Genomic DNA, 27,559 nt, shown 5'->3' on the forward strand with positions numbered 1-27,559 from the left:
AAGGTATGGTCATCTCTTTTTTTTTTTTTTTTTTTTTTTTTGACATTCAAGAAATAGTTCAACAGCATGTGGTGCCACATTGTACGACCGTTACGGAACCTTACTACAGAACTGTACTGCACACTTTCCAAATTCGTATTCATCAAAAACAACCACAACTGCATGCAGGTAAGCGGATGTTGCATCAAGAAAATGCTCAACATTGCTCATAATGTCATTGAGTATTTAGCCAGCATTAATATCCTATGTTTCTTATCCATCCTACAGTCCTGACCTTGTACTTTGGGATTTTTTTTTTAATTCCCAAGTTAAAGAAAGAACTGCGAGGAAAACGTTTCCAGTCACCAGAAGAAGTTGTAAAGACATCAGTGTCAATTTTCAAATGCATGTCAAAAAATGGCTTACACAATGTTCTTGAAAAATGGAAGAAACATTGGAGTAAATGCATTTCATCAAATGGGGACTACTTTGAAAAGGATCATCAAAATATGGATGATTAACAATAAAAAATTATGATAATTTTTTATTGGACAGCCCTTGTATTTGTGTTGTTCCTAAAGCATGTGACAGAAGAATGGTGTGAGAAGCAAAAAGGAAGACCTAACTAATTTTAAATCCATACTTTTAATGTATTTAAATGAATTTAATGAAAACATACTTATTTGTTTATAGACAAATTTCTTCATTAACAAAAAAAATCAATGATGTAGATCAAAAGGAATCGCAATAATTGAGGAATATTAAAACTAACATTGATGTCGCTCTGGTAGATATTTTATTTACATTTAATGGCCTCTGTAGCACTTAGGGGTGAGCCATGTCCATTGTTGGGTCAATATTTTAAATGAAAATTACAAGAACTTTACTCTCATTTTCAATACTACTTTGCCAAGTCAAGTTAAAACATGAAAGAAATAAAAAATTTAACATGTATTTCCACAGCCAAATTCAGTAGCTCTAACAACACAAAAAATCTTCTTTTTTTTTTTTTTTTTTTTTGTTAAGCATTATTTATTTTAGTATATAATTGTAATATTTCCCTTTCAATAAGCAGCTTCCATGGTTAATCTTTTCCCATAAATAGCAATTTATTTATATGTACAAAAAATAAACAAATAATAAAATAAAATAAAACATACTTCAATTACCACAACCAATATTAAATTTTGCAACCGTACTCAAATATATATTTTTTCAGCTGTACTCAGACACTGAGCATTTTCTTTCTAACACTCTCAGCTATTCTAAAGTGACATCAAGATGGTCCATGTAGTGTAACTAGTAAAAGCAGTTCGCACTTAGTTACAAAGTTTACTGAAAGCGATAATACAAAAAGAAGAAAAGTGGAAAATCATCTCTTGTATGAATTATAAATATTAAATGGGAAATAATATCCAAAGAGATGGATAATTCTACTCTCTCTCTCTCTCTCTCTCTCTCTCTCTCTCTCTCTTTAGCAGGCATGTACAATTATACATAACAAATAACATAATGGTTATTTTAACTTGTTAATATACAGCTTATATACATCGAATGAATTTTTCTGACATTACTGTACTAGTAATGGCAGAAAAAAAGAAACTTGGCAATCTTGTTTTCACTTGTGAGAAATAGAGTGAACTTGCTAGTTTTCCTACATTGACTAAATTAACATATTGTCTATTCATGAATGTCTACCACCACAATGAAACTGAAATATTAACATTTTAAATCAGAATTATGAAAATTCTGCAGAGCTTAATAAGAGTAACTCACTAAAAATTTCTCTTGATTAATTAACACAGGTCAACCGTCACTAATCCGGCGGCATTGGGACACGTGGGGTGCCGGATTAGTGAGTTTGCCAGATCACCAGTGGTTATTTTAGCACATACAGTTTATCCAACAGCTAACCACCTCATTCTACCTTTAACACGTTGACTGCCAAGCTAGTTTAAGAAAAAAAATTCCCAGGGGCCAAAAAATATTTAGCAAATAATTTGATTAATAATTCTAAAATAAATATTGTAATGTCAGTGTTGTCGTTTTTCGCTTAAAAGATAAAAAAAAAAAGAATTTTTTTATGTTGCATATATGTGGCCGACGTGGCCAAGTAGGCTAAATCTTGAGAAGCCGTGTCGGCCACATACGTGTGACGCTATTACTGCATACATATGAAGGTCATTTGTGATTAGTTTATTGCAAGCGCTGCAATAAAACTAATTGTGATAAAATAAACTCTCAAATGTCACAATAGGTTTGTCAGTATTGTTAGAGATTTTGTGAAAACAAGTTCGTCAGCACGCTGCATTATACATCATATTGTGTTGTTTTTTATAACCTGCTCACATCATAATGTGAGCAGGTTATAATAATAAACAAGTGTTTATTATTATAACAAGTGTTTACGAATTAGCAGTGGAACTGGATTACCGGTGACCGGATTAGTGATGGTCGACCTGTACTGATATGTTCTGAACTTGTATATATACTTTGAATACGTTTAAATCAAAATGAACATATTTTGGTCTCTTCACTTCAGATTAACCAGGTTTCACCAAAATCATTTAGATTTATAAAAAATCTGCTTTAAAAAATTTACAAATGATGATAGCATTATCAGATATAAACACATAAAATTATATGTTTATAATTATATCAGAAAGATGAAACTAAATTAACTAAAGAGCTATTTGAAATAAAAAATTATAATGAGTTTAAACACAACCATTTTTTTGAGCATAAGTGGTAACCGACTTAATTCATTCAATAATTTTAATGCCATATAATTTTAAAATTTTCAAGATATATCACATATATACTCACACACAGTATGGAAATAGGAATGAGGATAGCTCCAAAGGCCATAACTGATGGCATAAACTTTAATTTCATAATGGGCACCTGGATAAAGATCATTAACAGTAAGCCAGTTAGTTTTTGTTCTAACTTCTTGTGTTTTCCTTGTATCACTACGAATATAAACAACAACATAAGAGTCCTGATGACTTGTAACATCTGATTTCCAAGAAATATTCCAAACACCCTTCACAAATTCAAGGTTTTCAATTACAGGTGAAGCCGGTTCTATGGAAAAGTGGATAAAAAACTAGTTCAATGATATTAATGTAATACAAAAAAAAAAAAATAATAAATAAATATATATATATATTTATTTATATATATAAAAAATAATTAAGAGATAGTATTCAAGAGTAAAAACAGATAAGATATTTGTGGGTTAAATGAAGGATAGGATATGGCAAATGTATCGAAGTGCGCAAAGCAGCAGCAATGGATGCAAATGTAAGTATATGTATATTATAAAAACAGGACAAATAAAAATAAAGATGATGGTAGTACGAAATGTCCGGAAGGCCATATTGCTCTGGGGATATGCGGTGGTCATTCCCTGACCTTTCTGCATCCTCCATATTTGGTGGTGACGGGCTCGAACCCCGGTCTAATCAAGACGCATGTGCTATGCTACACACTGCTGCTCCTTCCCACCTGGCTACGGAGGCGCCATCTCATATTGTGAATGCCTTCACAATGAGTTGCCCTGATATTACACTACCTCCAATAAGCAACACTTCACTACTAAGAAGACTAATATTACTTATTTTCAGCATATATCACAACCCCTGGGTGGTGATATCCACCGAAAATAAGTAACATTAATATCACCACCCAGGAGTGGTGATATCCGCCGAGAATCCACTGGCAAAGTGTTGCATATCCTAGGCAGTTCAATATCAGTGCAACTCGTTGTGAAGGCATTCACAATATGAGATACCACAAAAACGATGCCACCTACTTCGGTAATTTACAACAAACTAAAATTATGCTATGTACTAACTTGTTCGATTAGTGATTTTTCCATAGTCTGATGCTTTCAGTCTTAGAACCTTTCTAGTATAAAAATTTAGATATAATGGAAGTGACATATTGCAATTGTTTTCATCGATATCCATAATTGGATTGCTTCGACCACATGAAGCACAGGGAAGCTTGCTGTTAAGTTCTGATGGTTGTGAACACAGTTCTGAATTACTTGGTGGATTGTTCTCTGTCTTATTGTAATTGTGACCTTTTAAGGTATACTGAAATTCCAAAGGAGTTCATCCTTCCAGCTTGGTAATGAGTATTTGGTAATGAGTTTAATGAATAGAATGTTAAGCAATTAGAAATCCTCAGTTTAAAAATGTTTCCTATAGATAGAGTAAAATATTTATAAATTCTGAAATAGTACTTAAAAATCATCTTTAACTTATGTATGTGTATCTTTCATTTTCATTTGTTTAGTTAATATTTCATTCCCTTAGGTCATTTTCCTTTCTAAGAAGTTAACTAAAGTTAACTAAACATCCACTCCCTGGGAAAACTTCTTATCCGGGTTCTACTATTTCTTTTTTCATTATTATGAAAGAACTGGCAGAATTGAAAAATCTTTTTCAGTTCTGCCAGTCTATCTATTTCTTTATCTTCAGCAATACTGAGAAGGGTTTTCTTTTTTTTTCCCCCCCTTTTTTTTTATTATTCATTTCAAAAACTCATTCTCTGAAGAGCATTTATTGCATGAAAAAAATGGTTCTCCACTGAAGCATTCATGCCCTTTCAAATTATTGTCACAGCTCTTTTTAACCCCTTCCCAGAACATTTTTTCCTGAAAATGTGTCATAACAGATCAACTTTTTTTATTTTACAGATTAAAAGTATGCATCATGTGAACACTCATTGTATAGTTTTTTTAAATTTTTTTAGTAGAAAATGGATGGGAGTAATGGGAGTAATACATGGGAGTAATTAACCCATCTGGGCTATCCCGAGTTATCTCGTGTATGCCAAAAAGTGTACAAATTATACAGATTTTTTTAAATAAATTACGGCTTGAGCTAAAAGAAAGGAACGGAAAAACACTCTTCACTACTCATTATATAAATAAATTTAAAAAATCAAGTGGAATGCACAAGCAGTAACCTCCCACCACAAGTGATAATCGTGAATGAACTACATTCTGACACATGGCTGCCGCAAGTGGATAGGCGATGTAGGCATCGTGTACAGGCTGCAGTTCAAGAGGGTGCCGAAATATTTTTCAATATTGTTTACTAATTGGTTAATGCTTATCAGTATTCGGCATTTAGGATAGCAAATTTTATTTTGCTTACTGGCAGCACATAGGAATGTGCACTACTGTTCTGACATTGCTGTACAATAAGTAAATATATGAAAGCCAGTCGTCGTCTGCTGCCAGGCATAAGAAAACCTCGAGAAATCTCGGGATTTATCTGCCTAATGCAAAATTAGCCAAATAAATGCCCGAGAAAATACATTTCAATCATAAATTTGGAGGTATTATTGTTTGCTTTGAGTATTATTGTATCCCGAGATATTTTGTGTAGTTCCAAATAACTTTTAAAACTAAAAATGAGATATCTTGGGATAATCTATGAAGGGGTTAAGCAAAGATGTGGTATCTTGCCCTGAAACCTATTCTAGGAAACCAACCTACACAATCACCACAGTAATAATATGCCCACCCCTCTCTCTGCTAATGTGTTTCTGCTACCATTATAAATAAATTTCTTGTTTATAATCTGGGGTGGCCAACCACAGGGTTATACAAATTTACAAAATAGGAACTGTAAGAATATTATTGCATTTTGGGGGTTGCACAGAGATTTAAAGTGCAGCATGCATAACCTGTACTTGCAAACAGATTACTTGGAAAAAACCCCATAAAACTAAGCTGTTGTAGTAGCAGTAATAGTAGCAGTGGCATGTGATGCAAGAAAGCAAGTGAATGAGCTTATGCAGAATCAGCCAAAAAAAAAACACGCCATTCCCTCCAAATGCCTGTCCAGTTCCTCCTTAAATTTATTTAACCTATCAACTTCCACAACAACAGATGGAAGTTTGTTCCAGCAATTAACCACCCGCTGGCTAAAGGCAAATTTCCACACATCTATTCTACATCTGTCTTTTCTGAATATGAATTTATACCCCTTAGGTTCGTAATCTGAACAAGTGGAAGGATCCCATCAGAATTCAGCGTGCTCGACCCATTCAAGGCCTTATACACCTCAATTAGATCACCACACAGGTGCCTAATCTCCAGCTACTGCAATTTGCAGAACTTAAGCCTCTCTCTTGGTAAGAGGATCCCTTCATTCCCCTCACCAATCTTATTGCCCTTCTCTGTACACGCTCAAGCAAATCTACATCCTTCCTAAAATGAGGCCTCCAGACTTGTACGCAGTACTCAAGGCGTGGCGTGACCATTGCCTTATACAGAGGGACAATCACCTCCTTTTCCCTACTAGCAAAATTCCTATATATCATTGACAAAACCCATGACCTGCCCTGGCAACCTGTCTGCATTGCTCAGAAAACTTCATATCTGACTGCACAATTACTCCCAGATCTTTTTCATTTTCTACCACCTTAAGTGTAGTACCATACAGTTGGTACATTTCGCTGGGGTTACTTCTACCCATATGCAGTACTTTGCATTTGTCAAGGTTAAACTTCAGTTGCCACTTCTTAGCCCATCTGCCCAAATTATCTAGATCCTGTTGCAGTAGAACACTGCCATTACTGTCATAAACAACCCTGCCAACCTTTGTATCATCTGCAAACTTCGACACTAAGCCTTTTATACCTTCATCAATATCATTGATAAATATACAAAACAACAGAGGACCCAACACCGAACCCTGTGGGACTCCACTAATAACATTAGTCCATGAAGAGCAGCACCCATTAATTACCACCCTCTGTCTTCTCCCACTCAACCATCCTTTTATCCATTGTAGCAACTTACCCTTAATACCATTCTACTCCAATTTGTACAATAGTCTTCCATGCGCAACAGTGTCAAAAGCTTTTCTGAAATCCAAATATATGATATCAAAAGTATTTTTTGCATCCAGTGCATAGAAAATTTGAGCAGATGGGTTGAGAGGTGGCAACTAAAGTTTAACATTGACAAATGCAAAGTAGCAGTAACAACAGAGTAACCTACCAATTGTGGGGTACTATACTCAGGGTAGTGGAGAATGAAAAAGACCTGGGGGTAATTGTGCAGTTTCTGACAGTGCAGACAGGCTGCCATAGAGCTCATGGGGTTTTGTCAATGATATACAGGAACTTTGCTAGCAGAGATAAGGAGGTGATTATCCTTCTGTATAAAGCAGCGGTCAGGCAACATCTTGAGTACTGCATACAGGTCTGGAGTCCTCATTTTAGGAAGGATGTAGAGCTGCCTGGAGTACAGAGAAGGGCAATGAGATTGGTGAGGGGAACAAAGGAGTGCTCTTACCAAGAAGGGCTCGAGTTCTGCAAATTGCAGCATCTGGAGACTATACACCTGCAAGGTGATATGTTTGAGGTGTATAAGGCTTTGAATGGTTTGAGTAAGCTCAATGCTGATGGGATTCTTCACCTTGCTCAGATTATGCACTTGAGGGGATATAAATTCAAACTGAGGAGAGACAGTTGCAGAATAGATGTGCATGAATTTGCCTTTAGCCGCAAGTGATTGATTGCTGAAACAAACTTCCATCTGTTGTTGTGGAAATTGATAGCTTAAATAGATTCAAGAAAGAATCTAATTATGATGCTGTATAAGCTTGGTTTCTTGCATCATATGTCACCACTAATGCTAATCAGCAACAATTTTTAATTTGAACCTATGCACATGCAAGAACTGGTCTCTCTCTCTCTCTCTCTCTCTTTCTTTTTCACTGTAACTGTATATGATTTCTGGACACCATACTTTTCATTTAACAATAATACAGATATCTCTGTATTATTTTGTATTATAAGATATCCATAATAATAGCCAATGTTATGTTTGCCATAAAATGTGCAGAATATCATATTTGTGATTTATAAAACCCCAAGCTAATATACCTGTGATGGGGTATTGTATATATTATAGTAACTGTACAAAAGTTTGGTGAGCACCAAATTTTTGGCATTTATGTTGTGTAATCTTGGGAAGGTTTTAGAAATAATTCTGTTGTTGTTGTTGGGTTTAACGACACAAAGGCTACTTGGGCCATATTGTGTCTTCTAATAGTGAATATGAAATAATATCTATATTTTATGATATATTTGTATCCGGTTTAGGAAAGTATATAGTTCCTTTTTATTAGAATCATCTCCCAGAATCTGCAATAAATTTATTGATGACTGTGTTTTAGCAATTGATTTAAAAGTATCTAAGCGGATGTTCTGAAGGTGGGGACAGTCCACTAACAAATGGCGAATGGTCAGTTGTACTTGACATGATGTACATTGTGGAGCGCTGTCATTAGTTAATAGATAGAGATGAGTGAGATAAGTATGCCCAATCCTGAGCCTTCCTAAAATTGTTTCTTCTCGTCTGCTTTTCTGGAAGCTGGAGGGCCACAGCTTTGGTTCTGGTTTTATTTGGAATAATTTGTTTTCTGGATAACTTCTCCAGATTAATGACCAGCTATTGTAACATGCTTTATGGATGATATGTTTATAATCAGTATATGGGGATCGAAAAGTCTGCAAAAGAGTAGTATCTGGTTGTTTGGCTGCTAGATCTGCTCTTTCGTTTCCTGCTATCCCAGAATGACCTGGAATCCAACAGAATGTTACAGTTTGGTTTGACTCATTACACACAAGTAATTTAGAATGGATTTGTTTTATTACAGGGTGAGAGGAGTTGGTATTACTATTTATGGCAGAGACAGCACTGAGCGAGTCAGTGTATATTATGGCAGACGAAATTAGAAGTTGAGTAATATGCCCTAGAGCCAAGTTAATAGCATAAAGCTCAGCAGTGAAGATACTGCATTCTACAGGTAATGAGACAGAAGTGCTGAAAGATGGAAAGATCGCAGCAGCGCCTACTTGGGTCTCAGTTTTCGATCCATCTGTATAGATCTTACAGGCCTGTGAATTAAAAGCAGAGTGAGCTTCATGTAACTGTGCGATATTGAAGGGACACAAGGTGTTCTTTCCCCACTGTTGGAAATAGTCATCGTAAATTGCAGGGATATTTGTCCACGGTGGATCAGGAGGTGTTATGTCCTGATATATATTGTCGATTGCAATATTCCACGTTTGAGTTAGTTCTTTAAGTCTAAGTGCAGCAGGTCTGTTTTCATTTGGTTTACTGTTGTAAAATGAGTCCCATTCGGTGTTGTACAGACATCTCCAATTCGGGTGGTAGGGAAGACTGCGGATTTTTGCGGCATACATTAAAAGCAATGTTTTCCTCCGAAGATGTAAGGGAGGTTCGTGGGCTTCAATGTAAAGGCTCTGGACTGGGGATGTTCTGAAAGCCCCTAGAGAAACTCGAAGGGCACTGTGCTGGATGGTATTTAATCGTTCTAATGTACTCTTCCTCGCAGAGTCATACACTGGGGAACCGTAGTCCAAACGGGATCTGATGAGAGCTCTATAAATATGGATAAGCGTATGCCGATCAGCGCCCCAAGACATGGATGACACACACCGAAGGATATTCAATTTCTTCAAGCAGATGGTACGAAGATAGGCCACATGTGCTTGAAAGTTCAGTTTTCTATCTAGAATCAGGCCAAGAAAGCGGACAGTGTTAACCAGAGGAACCGACACATTTTTTAACTTTAACTCAGGATCAGGATGAAATGACCGGAGTTTGCAGAAATGAGTGGTAGTGGATTTCTGTTCAGCAAGATGGTATCCATTGCGTAAAGTCCACGATTCTATTCTGTTTAGAGTAATTTGTAACTGTCTTTCGATAGTATTCATATTTTGTGATTGGCACGATATGGTGAGGTCATCTGCATACATATATACTTCAATAGTTTTTGGAAGATCTTCCAATATATTGTTGACCCTAATTGCGAATAGGGTTGGACTCAGTATAGAACCCTGTGGGACACCCTCTTCTTGAATATGAGATGCTGATAGGAAGTTTTGATATCTGACTTGAAAGGTACGTAACTTTAAAAAGTTCTGAATAATTTGAGGGAGATAGCCTCTCAACCCCAACTGATGCATATCTGTGATAATACCATGACGCCATGTGGTGTCGAATGCTTTCTGAATATCCAGGTTGACCATAACTAAATGTTGTCTCCTGATGAAGGCGTTACGTATGTTGGATTCAATTTTTACAAGTAAATCTAGGGTGGACCTGTTTTTGCGGAAGCCATATTGGTGATCAGAAAGCAGATTTTGGGATTCAAGAATCCAGGTGAGCCTCTTATGCACCATCCTTTCGAAGGTCTTGCCCAAACAGCTTGTCAATGATATTGGTCTGTAATTTTGAACTAGAGATGTATCTTTTCCCGGTTTTGGTATTGCACAAATATAGGAATGACGCCATGAGAGAGGATATGTGTTTTCTGAGAAGATCCTATTATAAAATAGCAATAGTATGTACAGATCAGCTTCACACAGATGTTTAAGCATTCTGTAGTGAATGCCGTCTGGTCCTGCTGCACTATTTGGAGATTTACTCAAGGATTCTTTGAGTTCAGCTATAGTAAAGGGCTGGTTATATGGAAGTGGGTGATTAGTTGAAAAATTCAATTTTTTTCGTTCTTCATTAGTTTTAATTCTCTGAAAAGCAGTCACATAAGTGGTTGAGGCGGAAGTATTATAGAAATATTCTGCTAAAGCATTTGCGATGTCAGTAGGAGAAGATAGGTCCTGCCCATTCCACTGAATTATTGGAGACTGTAGAGGTAGAAATTTTCCATTGAGAGCTTGTATTTTTTTCCAGATAATCCGAGTGTCAGTATTTTTGTTAATAGTTGAGGCGAACTTAATCCAGGAGTCACGTTTTGCTTTTTTCCTAATTTGTCTTGCTTTGGCTCTCAGTTTTTTGAAAGCTATAAGGTTGGCAGTAGTGGGGAATTTGCGAAATTGGTTCCAAGCACGGTTTTTTTCTACTTTCGCTATGGTGCAATCTTGATTCCACCAATGGTTTTGGTGTACCCGCTTGCTCTGGTTGGATTTTGGAATAGACATTTCAGCTGCTGATAATATATGGCTGGTAATGTGTTCGGTTACTTCATCAATATGTTGTTGCTGTACATACTGTTTGTTTAATAGGACACAAGTACAGTAGTTTTTCCAGTCTGCTTTGTGGAAATTCCAAGATATACGGGCTTTGGGGCATGATACGACCTGTGTTTGAAGTGAGCTGATGATTGGAAAATGGTCACTGTGGAATGGATCGTTCAACACCAACCATTCCATACTTGGAAAAAGAGATGCTGAACAGATAGATAAATCTATGGCAGATGTTGTGCCTGCAGGTAATTGAACATACGTTGGAGAGCCAGTGTTTAATACAGTCAGATTATGGTTATCTAGGAATGTTTCAATTAATTGGCCTCTCTTATCCATAGTGGAGGATCCCCACAATGGATGGTGACCGTTAAAATCACCGAGTAAACAGACAGGAGGTGGCAGTTGTGTTAAAAGGTTGTCAAGTTCAGTCTGGGTACAAGGATAATTAGGTGGTATATAAACAGATGCAAGGGTTAATGATATTCCCATTGCTATCCGAACTGCTACAACTTCTAGGGAGGTTACTAGTTGGAGATGTCTTGATGGTATGGTAGTTTTGACAAGAATACCTACCCCTCCACGAGAAGAGTCAGAATCCCTGTCTCGCCTAAACATAGTATAGTTTTTGAATTTGAGTGAAACTTTTGGTGATAAAAATGTTTCCTGTAAGCATACTCCTAATGCGTTAGTTTGTGTGAGTAAATCATTCAGGTCATCTATATTACTGCGTAATCCTCTGCAGTTCCATTGTAGGAATTTGTTCATTGCTTGGGTTTATTTGACGAAGATTGATCTGACTGTTTTTTCTGAGGTTTCTGCCTGCTTAGTTTTGATTTTTCATTTTTGGGAAAGGTTGGGCGTCCTGTATCCATGGTATCATTGGCATGTAATTCTAGGACTGTGTCTTCGTCCTCTGACTGAACTTCCATTTGAATGTTGCTATAGCATGATTTCATTGTCTTTTGATTTTCAACACTAACAGATTTTGTTCTTTCGGGCAAGGTTGAGATGGCATCAGTTGGGATACTGATTGGCGTGTTGCTGGTTTCATTAACTGTAGATTTTTTATTGCACGTTAGCATGGTTTTGGCCCAGGTGGCAAATGAAATGTTTGGTTCTATGGAGACATCTGTTTGAGTTGAAATTGACCGGCTGTTTTTAGAGACCGATGCGTATGATCGGCTAGGCATGGTTAACAGTATTTGCTTCCTTGCTTCAGGGTATGTGACTTTATGCTCTACCTTATATTTCTGGATTTGTTTGCCTGTTTTCCAAAGGTCACATGCTTTAGAAAAGGCAGGATGGCTTCCTTTACAGTTAGGGCAACTAGGAGTGGCAGCTGTACAGTCTCCTTGGGAATGCTCCTTAGAGCCACAAATAGGACACACAGCATCGCCTCGGCATGCCGTCTGAGAATGGCCATACTTCTGGCACTTAAAGCAGCGAATGGGATTTGGGATGTAAGGCCGAATCTTGCAGTTTAAATAACCTGCTTTAACAGAAGATGGAAGAGTCGGAGTACTAAATGTCAAAATGACGGACCTGGTTGGTAGTAGGTTCCCATCTTTTTTGGTCATTATTCTCCGCGCATGAGTCACTTTTTGTTCCCTCAGTTCTTGTATTATCTCTTCTTCTGACACTGATAGTAAGTCCCATTCGCTGATAACGCCTCTAGAGGTGTTAAGAGTGTTATGGGGCGTAACTGACACTGGAATACTGTTAAATGATGTTAATTTTAACAGCTTCTCTGAGTGAGTTGTCTTAGAAGTTTCAATTAGAAGGTCTCCAGATTGGAGACGCTTAACCATTTTAGGAGATCCACAAACCGATTCTAAACATTTCTGTATAAGAAAAGGCGATAGTTTGCCAACAGGTTGCGTGGATAATGAGTGCATTATAAGAAATGCTGGCACGTCATTATTCTGATTTTCCGTCCTTAGTCTCTTTGGACGATTGGAGTCATGGTCAATGTCAGGAATTTCTGACCTTGAGCTCGAGGGCTCTAACAGTGGATAGTCACTTATATCCATGTCGGCTCCTTTTGGCCCTGGGGGTTTGTCTTTACCACCCAGGTTACCGGCCCCGCCACGGGGAGGCAGGAGCAGTGCCACGAGGTGACCAAGCGGCTATTAGTTGTGTTAGTAATAAAGAAAACGAAACAAAAAGGTTTCTTTCCTTTCTGGGCCTTTGCCTACTTCTTGCAGAACAAAAGAGCTACTTAAATATAAAATGAGAAAAAACGGTATTCAGAAATAAACAGAATATATACAATGGCAAAAGCTCTTTAGATAGCTCGCTTTGGAAAACGCACTGAGATCGCTTGGCCACGGAACGCTTGGCACCCGGGGCCAGAAATAATTCTGATTAAAGACTTCCAATCTCCCCACCCCCACAACACACATACATACACCAGAAATTTGAATGCCTGAGCATTACTCAAGAAAGAAGGTCAAATCAACACCAAATTTTCAGCATGTTTCATTTATATTTTGGAAGCATTTTAAGCCCAGATGCAATTACGTAATCCTTAGTACCCACCCCCACCAGAAATATATATATATAAACAAAAGTGCTTCAGGTTACTTGAAAGGAAAGTCAGATCAGTGCTAAATTGTCATTTTTTTTTGTTTCCTAGAAGGTTTCAGGCTGGGGGTGTTGGTTTCTCAGCAGCTCCAGCTTGCCACTGAAACACTGCTATAAATTTGGAATGGCAGCTCCAATCATTTTTTGGATAGTTAGGGAAGAACTACTAAACAAATTCCACCCCACAACTATCCTTCATGTAAATATCATAGGGTGAAGTTTTGGTGACAGTCTAATAAAGTATAAAAGTTTAACTCCTAGGGTATGTTATCAGATAATCAAATGCATGGAATGTAATGTATACATTACCTATGCATATTTCTAGATGTGTGCTTCATTTTATTTTATGATATTTAATGATTATAACCAACTTTAAGCTAAATGTTCTTACCAATTCAGAATGTGAAAAAACACTGAAATCTTAACAAATACTACAATAAAACTTAACTTTATATATTTCATGAAATAGTAAATTTTTTTCTTACAAAATTAACACAGCTATATTATAGTTAACTAACCCACTGAAGTAATTAACAAAGAAATTTACTTGTTGCTTGGTATACAACAACAGCTTCACTAGGCATATCATGACTTAGGGCTACAACACTGATAGAGTAATTTCTTCCAGGAAGTAAACCAGTAAGAGGAAACTTATTTTCCTGCACAACGTGTACAATACCATCACTGCTAAAGGCTTCAAGTTCATGATATCTGACCTGCATTGGAAAATTTAGAAAAAAATTAAACAATATTTAATGCATCAGATATATTATCATTTTATAAGGAAATCACTTTGGTGCTAAAAGATTAAATCAGTCATCAGCTGATTTAATCGTCTACTGTTTTTTAAGGTTTTATTGTTTTTAATTATGCAATATTAATTAAAATCTCAATTTCTCTCTACATAAACATGTTTTAGATGTATTTACAAATATGTGCCTATTAGTATCAGCATATTTATTCATTCACATGTAATAACTGAATATTACATGCGAATTCAACTGCAATGAATATTTTCATGAAATTTTATCTGGGCAGGCACAAAATGTAATGCAATACATACATATTACTTGTTTTGTAATATGTATGCATTACATTGCACAAACAAAATTAAGAGAGAGTTATATATAATTATTATTAATAAAGTTATATTTATTTTGTAAACAACTGGGATATTCATACAGAAATATAAAGTAATTTTTTTTAAAAACTTTCACTAGCCAATTTCTGAGATCAATATCTTGTTTATACTCCAGCACAACCACTGTATCAGAGGAATTTACAATTAATTATTTTGAAAAATGAATACAACCATTAACTCCATTTAGCAGTCATGCAGGTTTGAACCATGGTCCACTCAAACATTCCTGTTTATACTCTGGCACAAAGAATAGGTCAGATGAGCTTACAATTAATTTTTTGACAATGAATAATCATTAACGCCACTTAGAAGTCATGTGGGCTTGAACCAAGATCTCAAATGCATGTGCATTACTGCACTCTTTTGCCTGACCTCTTGGCTACACTGGACCATATATCTTTATAATATCTTATTTTACTTAATAAAGACTTTTAGGAAATTTTTAATCACTACCCAAAAAATAAATAAAAATTATAGATATGTACAAAATTTCAAATATAAACATATATCATACTGCCTTGGATATCAGTGCAAGCTATAATCAGAAACCAGGTAATTTCCGGAAAACAATCAATAACTATCAAATATCTTCCAGCTCAGCCAATCACACATAAACATCCAGATCTTGCATCAGATTCCCATTTATTATTATTATTATTAGCCATATGGTGCAAGGAAGCCTGAGGCTTATGCTGCACCACCCAAAAAAAAAAAAAAAAAATTTTTTTTCTGAATTACCCTGAGAGAGAGAAATAAGAGTCAAAAATAGAAAGGAATCACCAAGAAAGAGAAGAATAATGATGATATCCAGCACTCAGGACCCTGGGTGTGCCAAGCCCATACTCACCAGTGTGAGGCCCTATGGTTGCTTTCAAAGTGATCACATAGGAAATGAGCTGTAATATATACATCTGGTCCAAAATGCATTCACTACTTCAGCTATATACCTCAGCTGTATCTTAGTGTGTGTATGTGTGTGTGTGTGTACAATTGTGTTTTCTCAATTAGTATGAAACAGAGATACTAAATGTACAGAGACTTTCTGATTTAAAACCACAAACCTTTATGGTTTATGGTTTTAATACAGAATTTCTAAATCTTTTAAAATGATACTGCACCTAAAACCATAAAAAAAAAAATTACTTTACCATATAAGAATCTTGAATACTGTTATTATTTGGAATCCATTCAACTATAATCTCTCCAGCTGCTGATGAGGAAGTGTTAAGAGCTGTTACTGCTAATGGTTCTAAATAAAACAATAATAATAAAATAATAAAAATATTAATTATGTATCCAAGAAATGGCTAACTACTAAAGAAAAAATCACAATGTATAAAATACACATTAACAGCAAGATTTATTAAATACTGACTGTTAAGAATACTTACTTGTGGTGAAATTTCCTGTCATTGGCCAACTAGCAACATTACCACTAACTGTCTTAACAACAACCTCATATGTATGACCTGGTTCAAGATCATTACTAAAAGAGGCAATAGTATTTTCTTGTTTTCCAAGTGTCCACCTATGATTACTTTGCATACCTAAGCTGACTTGGTATCGATCAAATTCAGATGCTGATTTTGGAGGTGACCAATGAACAACAAAAGAATGTGGGGTAGTAGTCTTCGTATCCAACGTAAGATTAGTAGGTGGCAAAGGAACTAAAATTTTAATTAAATTTTCCTACATTAATAAGGTGAATAAAACTTTAAATTGATGCATATAATTATGCATCGCATCATCAAACATATAATTATGTTTAAAAATAGAGCTAAAATATTATTTAAAAATTGCTAAACTACCTGATACAAAACAAAAATAATAAACTGAAATATTTAGCACATAAAGTAAAAATAATAGAAAAATAAGAATACAGTGAAACTTCCCTTTAACGGACAGCCATGGGGAACGAAAATCTGTCCGTTAGAGAGAAGTGTCCGCTAACAAGAAATCTGAAGGAGAAAAAAAAAAAAGAAGAAAAATCGTTAAAACGTTTAATGTAAAATTAAATTAAAATATATACAGATTTTAAACAATATTTTTGTAAATAATATACAATTACATACACAAGAGATAAAGAAAAATCATTAAATGTTTAATGTAAAATTAAATTAAATTATATGCAGATTTTGCACAATATTTTTGTAAATAATATACATACAATTGTGCTATGCATATTATGACTTTATCTTAAGAAAAATACATACAGTAATCACTTATTTTCTTCTGCACCTTCTTCCGGCTAATAATTTTGTTTTCAACATTTGTTTGGAGTGAAGAAACCATCGAAAGTCCTTCAGTATCTTCTTCAGTGGCGAAAAACATTTTTAAACGATTGATTTGTATGAGCACTTCTTCTATTTTCATCGGTGGTTCGTCGTTAATATGTTCTTCGACAGAATGACCTCCTTCCATTTCTTCATCCTCATGAGGAACTTCTTGAAAAATATCGATGACAATGTCGTTGATATCTAGAGCACCATCTTCAGTGGTGAGGTTCGCGTCTACATCTTTGTAGCCAGGGTCACTTGTAGCGGAAGTATCGTATATTATCAATAGTTGTTGAAGTTCTTGTTCTTCTTGGTGCTCCACATTGCTGTTCACAACTTCAATTTTTGCGTTTGAGAAGCCAGACTTTACAAAACAGTTCACGACAGTTTGTTTTCTAATTGCATTTACTGAAGAGAAAATCCATTGAATCGCATCTAGGATGCTGAGTTTCTTTGCAAGGTCACTCGCACATGTTACATCGTTCATGTTTGCAGTGAGATGTCTTAAAACACGTTTTCTGTAGTGAAGTGAAAAATTTTTTATTATCCCTTGATCCAAGGGCTGACACTCTCCAGATGTGTTTGCTGGCAGAAAAACGATTTGAATGTTGGACAATTCAATGTGCGGGTGAGATGCAGCATTATCCATGAAAAGAATAATTTTTCTGTTTTGACGAATCATGTTTGGGTTCAAGTGACTTATCCATTCACTCATGATATCTCGTGTCATCCACGCTTTTTTATTAGACTTCCAGCCAACATTCAAAAGATTCAACTTTATGTCCTTGAAACAACGAGGATTTTGTGGTTTTCCTATAACAAGAGGATGTTCAAAGTCTCCTAGCATATTTGTACACAATAGTACAGTCAAGCGTTCCTTAGAAATTTTTCCGCCCTGGCACTTTTCGTTTTTTAGACTCATTGTTTTTTCAGGAAAAGCTTTAAAAAACAACCCTGTTTCATCACAGTTGTAAATATCCTTAGCTTCAAAATCACGACATAAATCTTCCAGTTTGACAGTCCACTCTGTTACAACCCCAGTATCAACAGATCCACCTTCACCACTTACGGTTTTCCAAGAAATTTTATGCCGAGTTTTGAACTTGTCTAGCCATCCCACAGAAGCTTTGAACTCATTTACTCCCATAGATTTCGAAACCTCCAAAGCCTTTTCCCTAATAATAGGTCCATTAATGGGAATTTTTTTAGCACGTGCGCGACAAATTTGAAGTCCAACAGTTTTCGGGAATGATTTTTGAACCTGATCATTTCCATGTTGCCAAAATTGTTTGAGCAGTTAATTTTTTTTCTTTAGGATGCCGCTTACCTGCGTCTTCCCGATTTGGAATTTTGCAGCGAGATTGCGAACACTATTTTTTTGCCGATCATACGCATTAATGAGTTCGGCTTTATCTTTTAAAGTTAAATGTTTACGAGAAGACATTGTGCACTTCACACGACACTGAACAAAACTGAAAACTGAAACTCAAAAGACGGAAGGCCGACCAAATCCCCCCCCCCCCTGCACACACCGAATTCATCAGAAGTTTTACATCAGAAGTTTTGCCTTAAAATTCTTGAAAAAGGGTTTAGAACCGCGACGTAAACCTTGATAAAATTCAGAGAATCGGAAATAGAAAATAAACACACGATTGAGGCAATACATGGAGAAACGTTCCTAGAAAAAGGGCCGTGAGCTCGCCCGCTGTCCGTTATTGGGAGATCAAATTAAGTGCTAATCTAAATGAAACAGTGCAGATTGCCTGTCCGCGTCCGTTACAGAGAATGCCCACTAGACAGAAGCTGAAAACATGTTAAAACCAATAGAGGAGAGTTGGGGAATTTGAAAATGTCCGTTGTAGAGAGATGTCCGTTAGGAGAAGTTTCACTGTATACTTATTACCAAAATAAATATTTATTCTCACACAGAGAGAGAGAGAGAGAGAGAGAGAGAGAGAGAGAGAGAGAGAGAGAGATAAAAAAATGACTTGCGTTGTATTAACATACTGTCCAGAAAAAGGCCAGTATATTAACACAACAGTATTAACATTTTGTCTAAGTAAAATTCAGGCCCAGTATTTTCTCCAAGTGGAGTTTGTTATCTACATTTTTGTTGCACTCACATTTTTAAGCACTAGCCACTGCAGGCAGAATGTATTGATTGTTGTTATTGGAAGTTTTACAGCACAGTGGCAACTAAAGGCCATTATGTGCCAAATAAAGGTAGAAAGTAATAGGTGCTATTAAAGGTCAGAAATATGTATTGTGAAGGATTTAGCATCAAATTCTGTCATAATATTGTATCTCTTTTTAGGCTGATTTAGGCTGATATCAGATCTGTCATCTAAAATACATTCAACGTAGGAGTGATTCGAGTTGCATTCCTTAATAAGAACATGGTTTGCCATACTCTATTATAGAGAAGGCAGTCACTATGATATGCTGGATTGTGGGTTGAGCATGACAGTTCTGACAGAAAGGTGATCTGAGGCTGAGAGAAGATAAGTCAGTAAGGTGTGTATGACCTATCCTTAGTCCTGCAAGCATAACTTCTTTTCAATTCAAGTGGAAGCTGAATGGCCAAGACTGGAGATTCAGTTTAATCTGAAAGAATTTATTGCCACCTTGATTTTACAAGATGTTTTCACAGTGATTTATACTTTGACTTAACACAAGACTTTTGTAGTCAGTAATAGGAATATTACACTAGGAGTAAATTGGTGTCATTTTATGGATTCCAAGGCCATTTTTACTGCATACAGCTCACAGTAAAGATGCTACAATCTGGTAACTGACTGATGATTGGACGATGGAAGAACAATTACAACACCAATGTGATGGTTAGTTCTGGAGCCATTTGTATACATCTCAGTACAAAATTTGTATTTTTCAATTAGTGATTAATGAAGCTCTTTTATATTCTGTTGAGAAAGAGTAGTTTTTCTTCAATCTTGAAGGGATAGATTACATGCTGGGGGACAGAAAGCCCATGGAGGAATGGTGGAACTAGTTGTGAGATACTTTAGAAAGGTCTAGCTGCCAGTTATCAAATAATGAGTGAAGATGTATGCCAGCAGACATTCTTTGATGGAAAGGTGGCATACACAAGTTCTCCTAAACTAGATGGATGCATGGGTTAACCTTTTGATTCTGATAGCATAATTCAGTAGTTAGATTTGTCATCATATGAAGATCAGAGTGTCATGAACTTCAGCTAAAGACTTTGGACAAGAGATGTGTGGTAGGATCCAAGAGAAATACATAAGCACTGTGATGAATATGGAATAACCACCTCAAGGCACTGGGTTTGCAGAGTTGTAAACTGGAGCTTTATAATCTGTGATCTCACCTATAGCATGTATAAGTGAAGAAGAATATGATAGTCAGCACATATGATGTAGCTGACAATACTCTCAAGATGCTTAATTTCTTGAAACAAGCACTTCTAGGCTGTTTGATATCATTAAAAAAGGTAAATTTTTTATCTAAGATTAAACCAAGAAATCGGCCAGTTGGTACAATAAATACATAGTCATTCAGCTTTAGAACTGGGTCAGGATGAAAATTACGTCTTCTAAAAAATTAACTGAAACTGGTTTTTTTCAGCTGATATGTGAAAACCATTTTCTGAAACCAAGTTGTAACCCTGAAGTTATTTCTCAATCATTATTATATTTTGAGAGTAGCAAGGTATATGTGTATAAAGTAGTAAAAACAGTGGTTAGAACATTCTGGGTTGCTCAGTTGATTTTTATAATTCATTATAAGGTGACACATAAAACTGAGCCCCGTGGTACACCTCCTTGGATAAAGTTAAGAGAAAGAAAGGCTTGAATGCTAAACTGGAAAGACAACTGCTTCAGGGAGTTCTGTATAAACTTTGGGAGATTGTCCCTTTAAGCCCACTGCATACAGATCATGCAGAATTCTATAATGCCAAGCTTTGTCAAAAGCTTTCTCAATATCTAAATAAACTGTAGTCATATACTCCTTTATAATGTGCTTACAAATCTGTGTAGAGGTCTAAATCAAGAGGTCCAAATTCAATCTAACAGTATGAAATTCAAACTGTGATGAGATGATAAGATTGTATTTGTTCAGTGAGACAAGAGTTAACCATTTTTCCCATTATTTTTCCATACAGCTGGTGAGGGAACACACTAATGGTGATGTGATTCACTGAATCTTTGCCAAGTATCAGGAAGAGCATTTCTGTAAAAATCCATTTATATAAAAGGAATAAAACACGAAGTGACTCTTCACTGAACTCTGTAACATTGGGTAAAAAAAAAGTAAAAGGTAAACTGCAACCATTATCAACCCACTGCAGGATGGAAGCCTCCTCAACAATTCATGCTGAGGGAAATTAATCATAATCTGCCACGCTGGTCCAGTGCGGGTTGGCAGATCGACCATATTTAGCAGTCAGGGGCTTGAACCCCAGTCTACTCAAAGAGCATGTGCTACTGCACTCTCACTCCTGACCACTCGGCTAATGAACCCCATCAGGTCCAGCAGCACTAGGTCTTGAAATGACAAGAGCAATCCAATTATTATGAAGGAACAGTGTAAGGCTGATGGGGGGGGGGGGTCAGTGTCAAAATTTAGGGTCTGTTTTTCAGGTCTCTCTCTCTCTCTACACTAATTTTTATACACGTTCACATACTATGGCAGAAAAGAGTAGTAGAAGGAAAACACCTAGTCTGAGTATTGTTGAAAAATGTTTGATTTACAGTTGCAAAATTAGATCTTTTTTTTTTCTGTGTACATAAATAAGTGGCTATTTACACAAAAAAAATAACCATGGAATTTGCTCACCGAAAGGAAAATATTACATGCAATTATATAATAAAATAAATAATGCATATTAAAAAACACTAATTTTCAGGACATTAGAATTGTTGCATTAAAACATAGAAGTATGCGATAAAATTATATTTTTCATTTTTTTCAAAAAGAAAAGCTCTTTTTGCATTACCATATACTCATACAGAATCAGAACTGGTAAGTGAAAACATTCTCTTTCTTTCTCTCTCTCTCTCTCTCTCTCATACTGCTTATTAGGCATGTTCACATATGTATAAACCCAATCGTCTTCACCATGCTCATCTGTTTGCATGTAACATCTTGACTCCCACTGGACAGATTCCATAAAATTTTGTTTGCCCCTTTTAAAAAGAACTGCTGGGCGATCCCAAATTTCATTAAAATTGGAACAATTTTTATTTATTTATTTTTTCATATATATCATATAGGCTATCCATATACTGGATATTATGTTCATTGCCACATAGTGAAATCAACAGACAGTACTCACTGTACCGTCTGTTGATTTCAGTATACACAGTACTCACTTTAAGTACTGTGCATACGAAAGTTGTCGCTTAACTAAAAAAAAAACTATGTTAATTTTTCGATTTATTAATATCCAGAAGGAAAATACACAAAATACATTACAAAAATGTTGGTGTCACACTACAACCTGAGGTATATGCTGTTATTTGTTTATTTTATTAAATCACAGAAGATTCACAAAATACGTTACATTTCAATTTTTATTAAAAATCCAAGAGTAAATTACATATTACAAACAGTTTAGTGAATATTGTGTTGTGAGGTAGTACTTAGTTTGCTCTCATTTCCACATGTCTGGTGAAAACAATTTTATGTTATTTGTTAATCAGTAATAAATGGTACAAAGTAATTAGTTATTTACTCTTCACTTCTATTAATCACAGAAGAAGAAAAAAATTCAATTAATTTAAAAAATAAATACTGAATGTTCCTGAAATGTAATGACTGTGTCCATTACTCAACTTTTCTGTTTTTATTTTATCTATTATTTCATTATCATCAAAATCTGTTATACCCAGATTTGGATGATGGGCACTACGACTATAGAAATTAGTCTTTTTGGACTATTTGGTCTCCCATTCACTATTTACTTTCAAGTTATCATATTTCTTGTTAGTTCTTTACTGCTAGCAAAAGTACGTCTGCGGTCTTCTAATGCCTGATTGACACCATTTACCTACACTTCTCATTGATCCTCGTCTATTACCATTTTCTATAACATTTTTACACTAATCTTCATTCTCCCATCCTCTCTATATGCCCATTACCACCTTAAGTTTGCTTCACCTGTTTTACACTGAATGTTAGTTATCAAGATTTTTCTTATTTTTTCATGTATCAGTGATCCTAATATAGTCTTGTCACTGCTTCTATTTCATACTACAGTCTGAGGTGCTGCTATTTATTTTATTAAATCACAGAAGATCAATGAAATATATGGATCTTCTGTGATTTATTTTTCTCAAAACTCATTTATGAATATTCTAATTTTTGTCAATTCCTTCAGTCAAAGTAACAGTTGATGGAAAAATAAAAATGAATAAGAAAGGTAGGACAAATGCACCAAAGCGCACAAAGCAGCAGTAAAGGATGAAAAAGTATATAAGCATGTAAGAATAGATAAGCCTGATAAAGTTTACATAGTTGGAGGTTAAAATTACACAAAGTGCCAAGGACTAGAAGGGTAAGGACAAAATAAAATAAAGGCGATAGAGCTGTTATCAGATATGGGTGGGCAAATTTAGTTATAAGTCAAATACAGGATGGCAAAAATGCAAAGTCTGGCGTCAGCAGACACCAGCCTTTGCATTTTTGCCATCCCTGTATTCGACTTAACTAAATTTGCCCACCCATATCTGATGACAGCTCTATCACCTTTTATTTTATTTTACTTTATTTTGTTTAATTATTTGGTATTAATATTTTTACTTTACAGTTCCTTAATCTCCAAAGTTGGCTTCATAATTCAGCACATAATTTTCTTACCTCATCATAACTTTTAGGATATTAACATTCTTTTGCCTGTCTGAAGTTATGTCTTCCAGCCAGCATAGAATATGTGTGGTGTGAATGAGTCAGAAGCATAACTTCAGAAGAGGGGGAATTTGACATTTTAAGGAGTTATATAGCATCGGTAAACTGGGCAGATTGCCAAGAGATGGCGAATACATTTGAATTATGGAATACTTTTAAAGCAAAAATCACAGAAGCCATGAAAGCATACATATCTTTAAGAAAATATTGCAGGAGGAGGATGTCGAAATGGATGACTGTGGAGCTGGGTGGTCAAGTAGAGCAGAAAAAAAATAGCATGTGACAGTTACAGAGTGATGAGCGCCTCTGTAGCCAGGTAGGAAGCAGCAGTGCGTAGCACATGCTTCTTGATTAGACCGGGGTTCGAGCCCTTCACCACCAAATACGGAGGATGCGGAAAGGTCAGGGAATGACCACCGCATCTCCCAGAGCAATATGGCCTTAGTTGCTAATGCTCCTAAAAACCAAAAAACAACAACAACAGAGTGATGAAAAGTACTGAAGGAGTAGCGTGTGCTACGCACTGCTGCTCCTTCCCACCTGGCTACGGAGGTGCCCTAATTTGTAATAGTACCACAAATAAGGTCAGGGAGTCCAATGCCGCATATGAGAAAGCAATGGCTAGGAGAGCAAAGAAAGGAAACAAGGAATTTTCATCAAAGAAGAAAGCTAATCAGATCAGACACTTGTATACTCTCTGAGAAAGTCTTAGGTAACCCAGCTGATGTTGCAAATGAATTGAATAGGTACTCTGCATCGGTCTTTACTGATGAAAGAACCTGCATGCTGAGAAGAGGCCATGCAAGTGAGGCTGGGCCATATGAAATTAGCAATATCATAATTACAGATGATTGTTTATTAGAAAAAAATTTAAGCATAAAGGCAAGTAAGGCTCCTGGAGTTGATGGAATATACCCTGTAGTTTTGAGGAGAGCACAAGGGAGTGTATTGAACAATTGAGGTTAATTATGAAGGCAACTCTATACTTGGGAGATTCCTTGGGATTGGAGAAGTGCCAATGTATCACCAATACATAAAAGTGGTTCTAAGAGTGAAATTGGTAACTGCAGACCAGTTAGTCTGACTTCAGTGGTAGAAAAAATCTTAAAGGCAATGATTAAGAGTGCAATCCAGGGACATTTAGATAGATAGATATGCCATTGTGGAGGTCACACAATGTGGCTTTGTTATGGGTAAATCATGCTAAACTAACTTAGTAGGCTATTTTGACACAGTTACTCATGAATTGGATTTAGAGAATAATTTCAACATAGTTTATTTGGATTTTAGCAAAGCATTTTACTCAGTCCCTCACAAGAGGTTACTGTAAGCTTGAATAGGTTGGGATTACTGGTAAGATTCTAAGAAGGATTGCTGGGTGGCTGCAGGGCAGAAGGCAGAGGTTGTGATTAATGAATATTATTCAGATTGGTGTAATGTCAGGAGTGGGGTCCCTCAAGGATCAGTTCTTAGACCACTATTGTTTCTCATTTTCATAAATGACACCAACAAAGGGATAGAAGGCAAAATGTCAAAATTTGAAGATGATGTAAAGATTGGCAGGGTTGTTAAATATCAGGGCCAAGCAGCACTCCTTCAAGGTGACTTGAACAGACTTCAAAGATGGTCAGAAGTGACGGCTATGTTTTAATGCAGCTAAATGCACTTAGGGAACAGCAATCCACAAATAAATTATACATTTGGTGGGGTTGAATTAAAAACAGTTGAATAGGAAAGGGATCTGGGAATAACAATACAGGGAGATATGAAGTTTTCTGAACAGGTAAACAGGCAACCAAGAAAGCCAATAGTGTCCTATCGATGATTTATCAAATGCTATCCTGAAGAGATAGGGAGGTCATAATCCCACTGTATAAGGCAATTGTAAAACCACATTTGGAATACTGTGTTCAAGTATGGAGACCTCAACTGAAAAAAGACATTGAGGTTCTTGAAAGGATCCAAAGACAGGCAACTCAAATGAGCATGGCAGCTAGGCACCTCAGAGGTGACCCCATTGAAGTTTATAAGGCTCTGAGAGAGATTAGTAAAACGAATAAAAGTGGAATTCTTACTGTTCTAAAGAAACAGTAAGAATTCCACCTGCATTACAATTAACACTATATTCTAAACAATTCCAGAATTCCAGGTCATAAATTCAAATTACAGGGCTTGACGTTTAGATTAGATTGTAGGATTTGTCGTTTGTTGTTGTTTTTGGTTTTTTAGGAGCATTAGCAACTAAGGTCATATTGCTCCGGGGATATGCGGTGGTCATTCCCTGACCTTTCTGCATGCTCCGTATTTGGTGGTCACGGGCTCGAATCCCCGTCTAATCAAGAAGCGTGTGTTATGCACTACTGCTCCTGCCCACCTGACTACAGAGACGCCTAGATTGTAGAAAGTTTTCTTTTAGCCACGAGTGATTGATAGCTGGAACAAGTTGCCCTCGCAGGTAGTTGAGGCTGACAATCTGAATAAATTCAAAGGTCAAGTGGATACTTACCTGTGTGAGGAGGGGAGCATATAATTTGTGTTTTCTTATTTACTTGGTTGGGTTTGTTTTTTGTTTTTTTGCAGGGTAGCAAAAGCCTGAAGCTTCTTTGCACTATATGGTGAATACTATTACTATTTTCCAATTTAAAAGGCCATTAAGTGTGTGAAATTTTAAAGCATGCACATGTGCATATAGTTTTTCCTTTATGTATATAAATATTATTAAAAATTAAAAAAAACAAACAAACCATACATATATATATATGTACAGTAGAACCCGGATAAGAAATTATTCCGCATAAGAAGTTTTCTCCTATACTAGGTTTGGTTTCTTAAGTCACAATTTCAACTCAATATGTTGTAATGTATTATATTCCCGCATAAGAAGTTTCCTGAGTAAAACGTTTGTGATAAAGAATACACAGTGTATTATTATAATGATGTTTTTCCACTTAATACATTTTTTTAAATATCGAAATTCTTTATTTTTAATGTTAAAAAATATTAAACAATATAAATATTTGGTAACCAAACAAGTTATTGCCAAGCATCATTTTAGTTCGTAGTAAACTACCGAAGTAGGTGAAATTACATTGTTTTTTACATCTAATATTGTGAATGCATTCACAAGTTGTTCTGATATTGCACTACCTTCAATAAGCAACACTTTGTCAATGGAGAAGACTAATGTTACTTATTTTCAGCAGATACCACCATCCCTGGGTATTATCCTCCAAGAATCCATTGGCAAAGTGATGCCTATTCGAGAATCCATTGTCGAAGCATTGCTTATCTGAGGTAGTTCAATATCAGGTCAACTCGTTGTGAAGTCATTCACAACTATCCCGTTGTACAAGGCAATGATCAGGTAACACCTAGAGTACTGTGTACAGGTGTGGATGCCTCATTTTAGGAAGGATGTAGAGTTGCTAGAATGAGTACAAAGAAGTGCAACAAGGTTGGCGAGGGCAACAAAGGGATGCTGTTACCACAAAAGGATTAAGTTCTGCAAACTGCAGCACCTGGACATGCTGCAGGCACATGTGTATAAGGCCTTGAATGGGCTAAGCAAGATGAATGCTGATGGGATTCTTTCTCTTCTCAGATTAAGAACCTGAGGGAGCACAGATTCAAATTGAGGAAAGAC

At 36.0% G+C, this 27,559-nt stretch overlaps 1 protein-coding gene across 1 annotated transcript in view; it reads right to left on the reverse strand.

The window, feature by feature from the left end:
- The window catches only part of LOC150089197 (tyrosine-protein phosphatase 10D-like), a 315,903-nt gene that overhangs the window by 227,999 nt on the left and 60,345 nt on the right, over positions 1-27,559 (reverse strand). The window contains exons 5-8 of the mRNA XM_090389780.1: positions 16,144-16,419; positions 15,901-16,001; positions 14,159-14,327; positions 2,806-3,066 (exon numbers count right to left, since the gene is read on the reverse strand). Of these exons, the coding sequence (XP_090245906.1) occupies positions 2,806-3,066; positions 14,159-14,327; positions 15,901-16,001; positions 16,144-16,419 (807 nt within the window). The remainder of the gene's footprint in view (positions 1-2,805; positions 3,067-14,158; positions 14,328-15,900; positions 16,002-16,143; positions 16,420-27,559) is intronic.

The sequence above is a fragment of the Mastigoproctus giganteus genome, chromosome 2 (genome assembly GCF_048544385.1).
Source record: "Mastigoproctus giganteus isolate SK-2022 chromosome 2, ASM4854438v1, whole genome shotgun sequence".
Taxonomy (NCBI): domain Eukaryota; kingdom Metazoa; phylum Arthropoda; class Arachnida; order Uropygi; family Thelyphonidae; genus Mastigoproctus; species Mastigoproctus giganteus.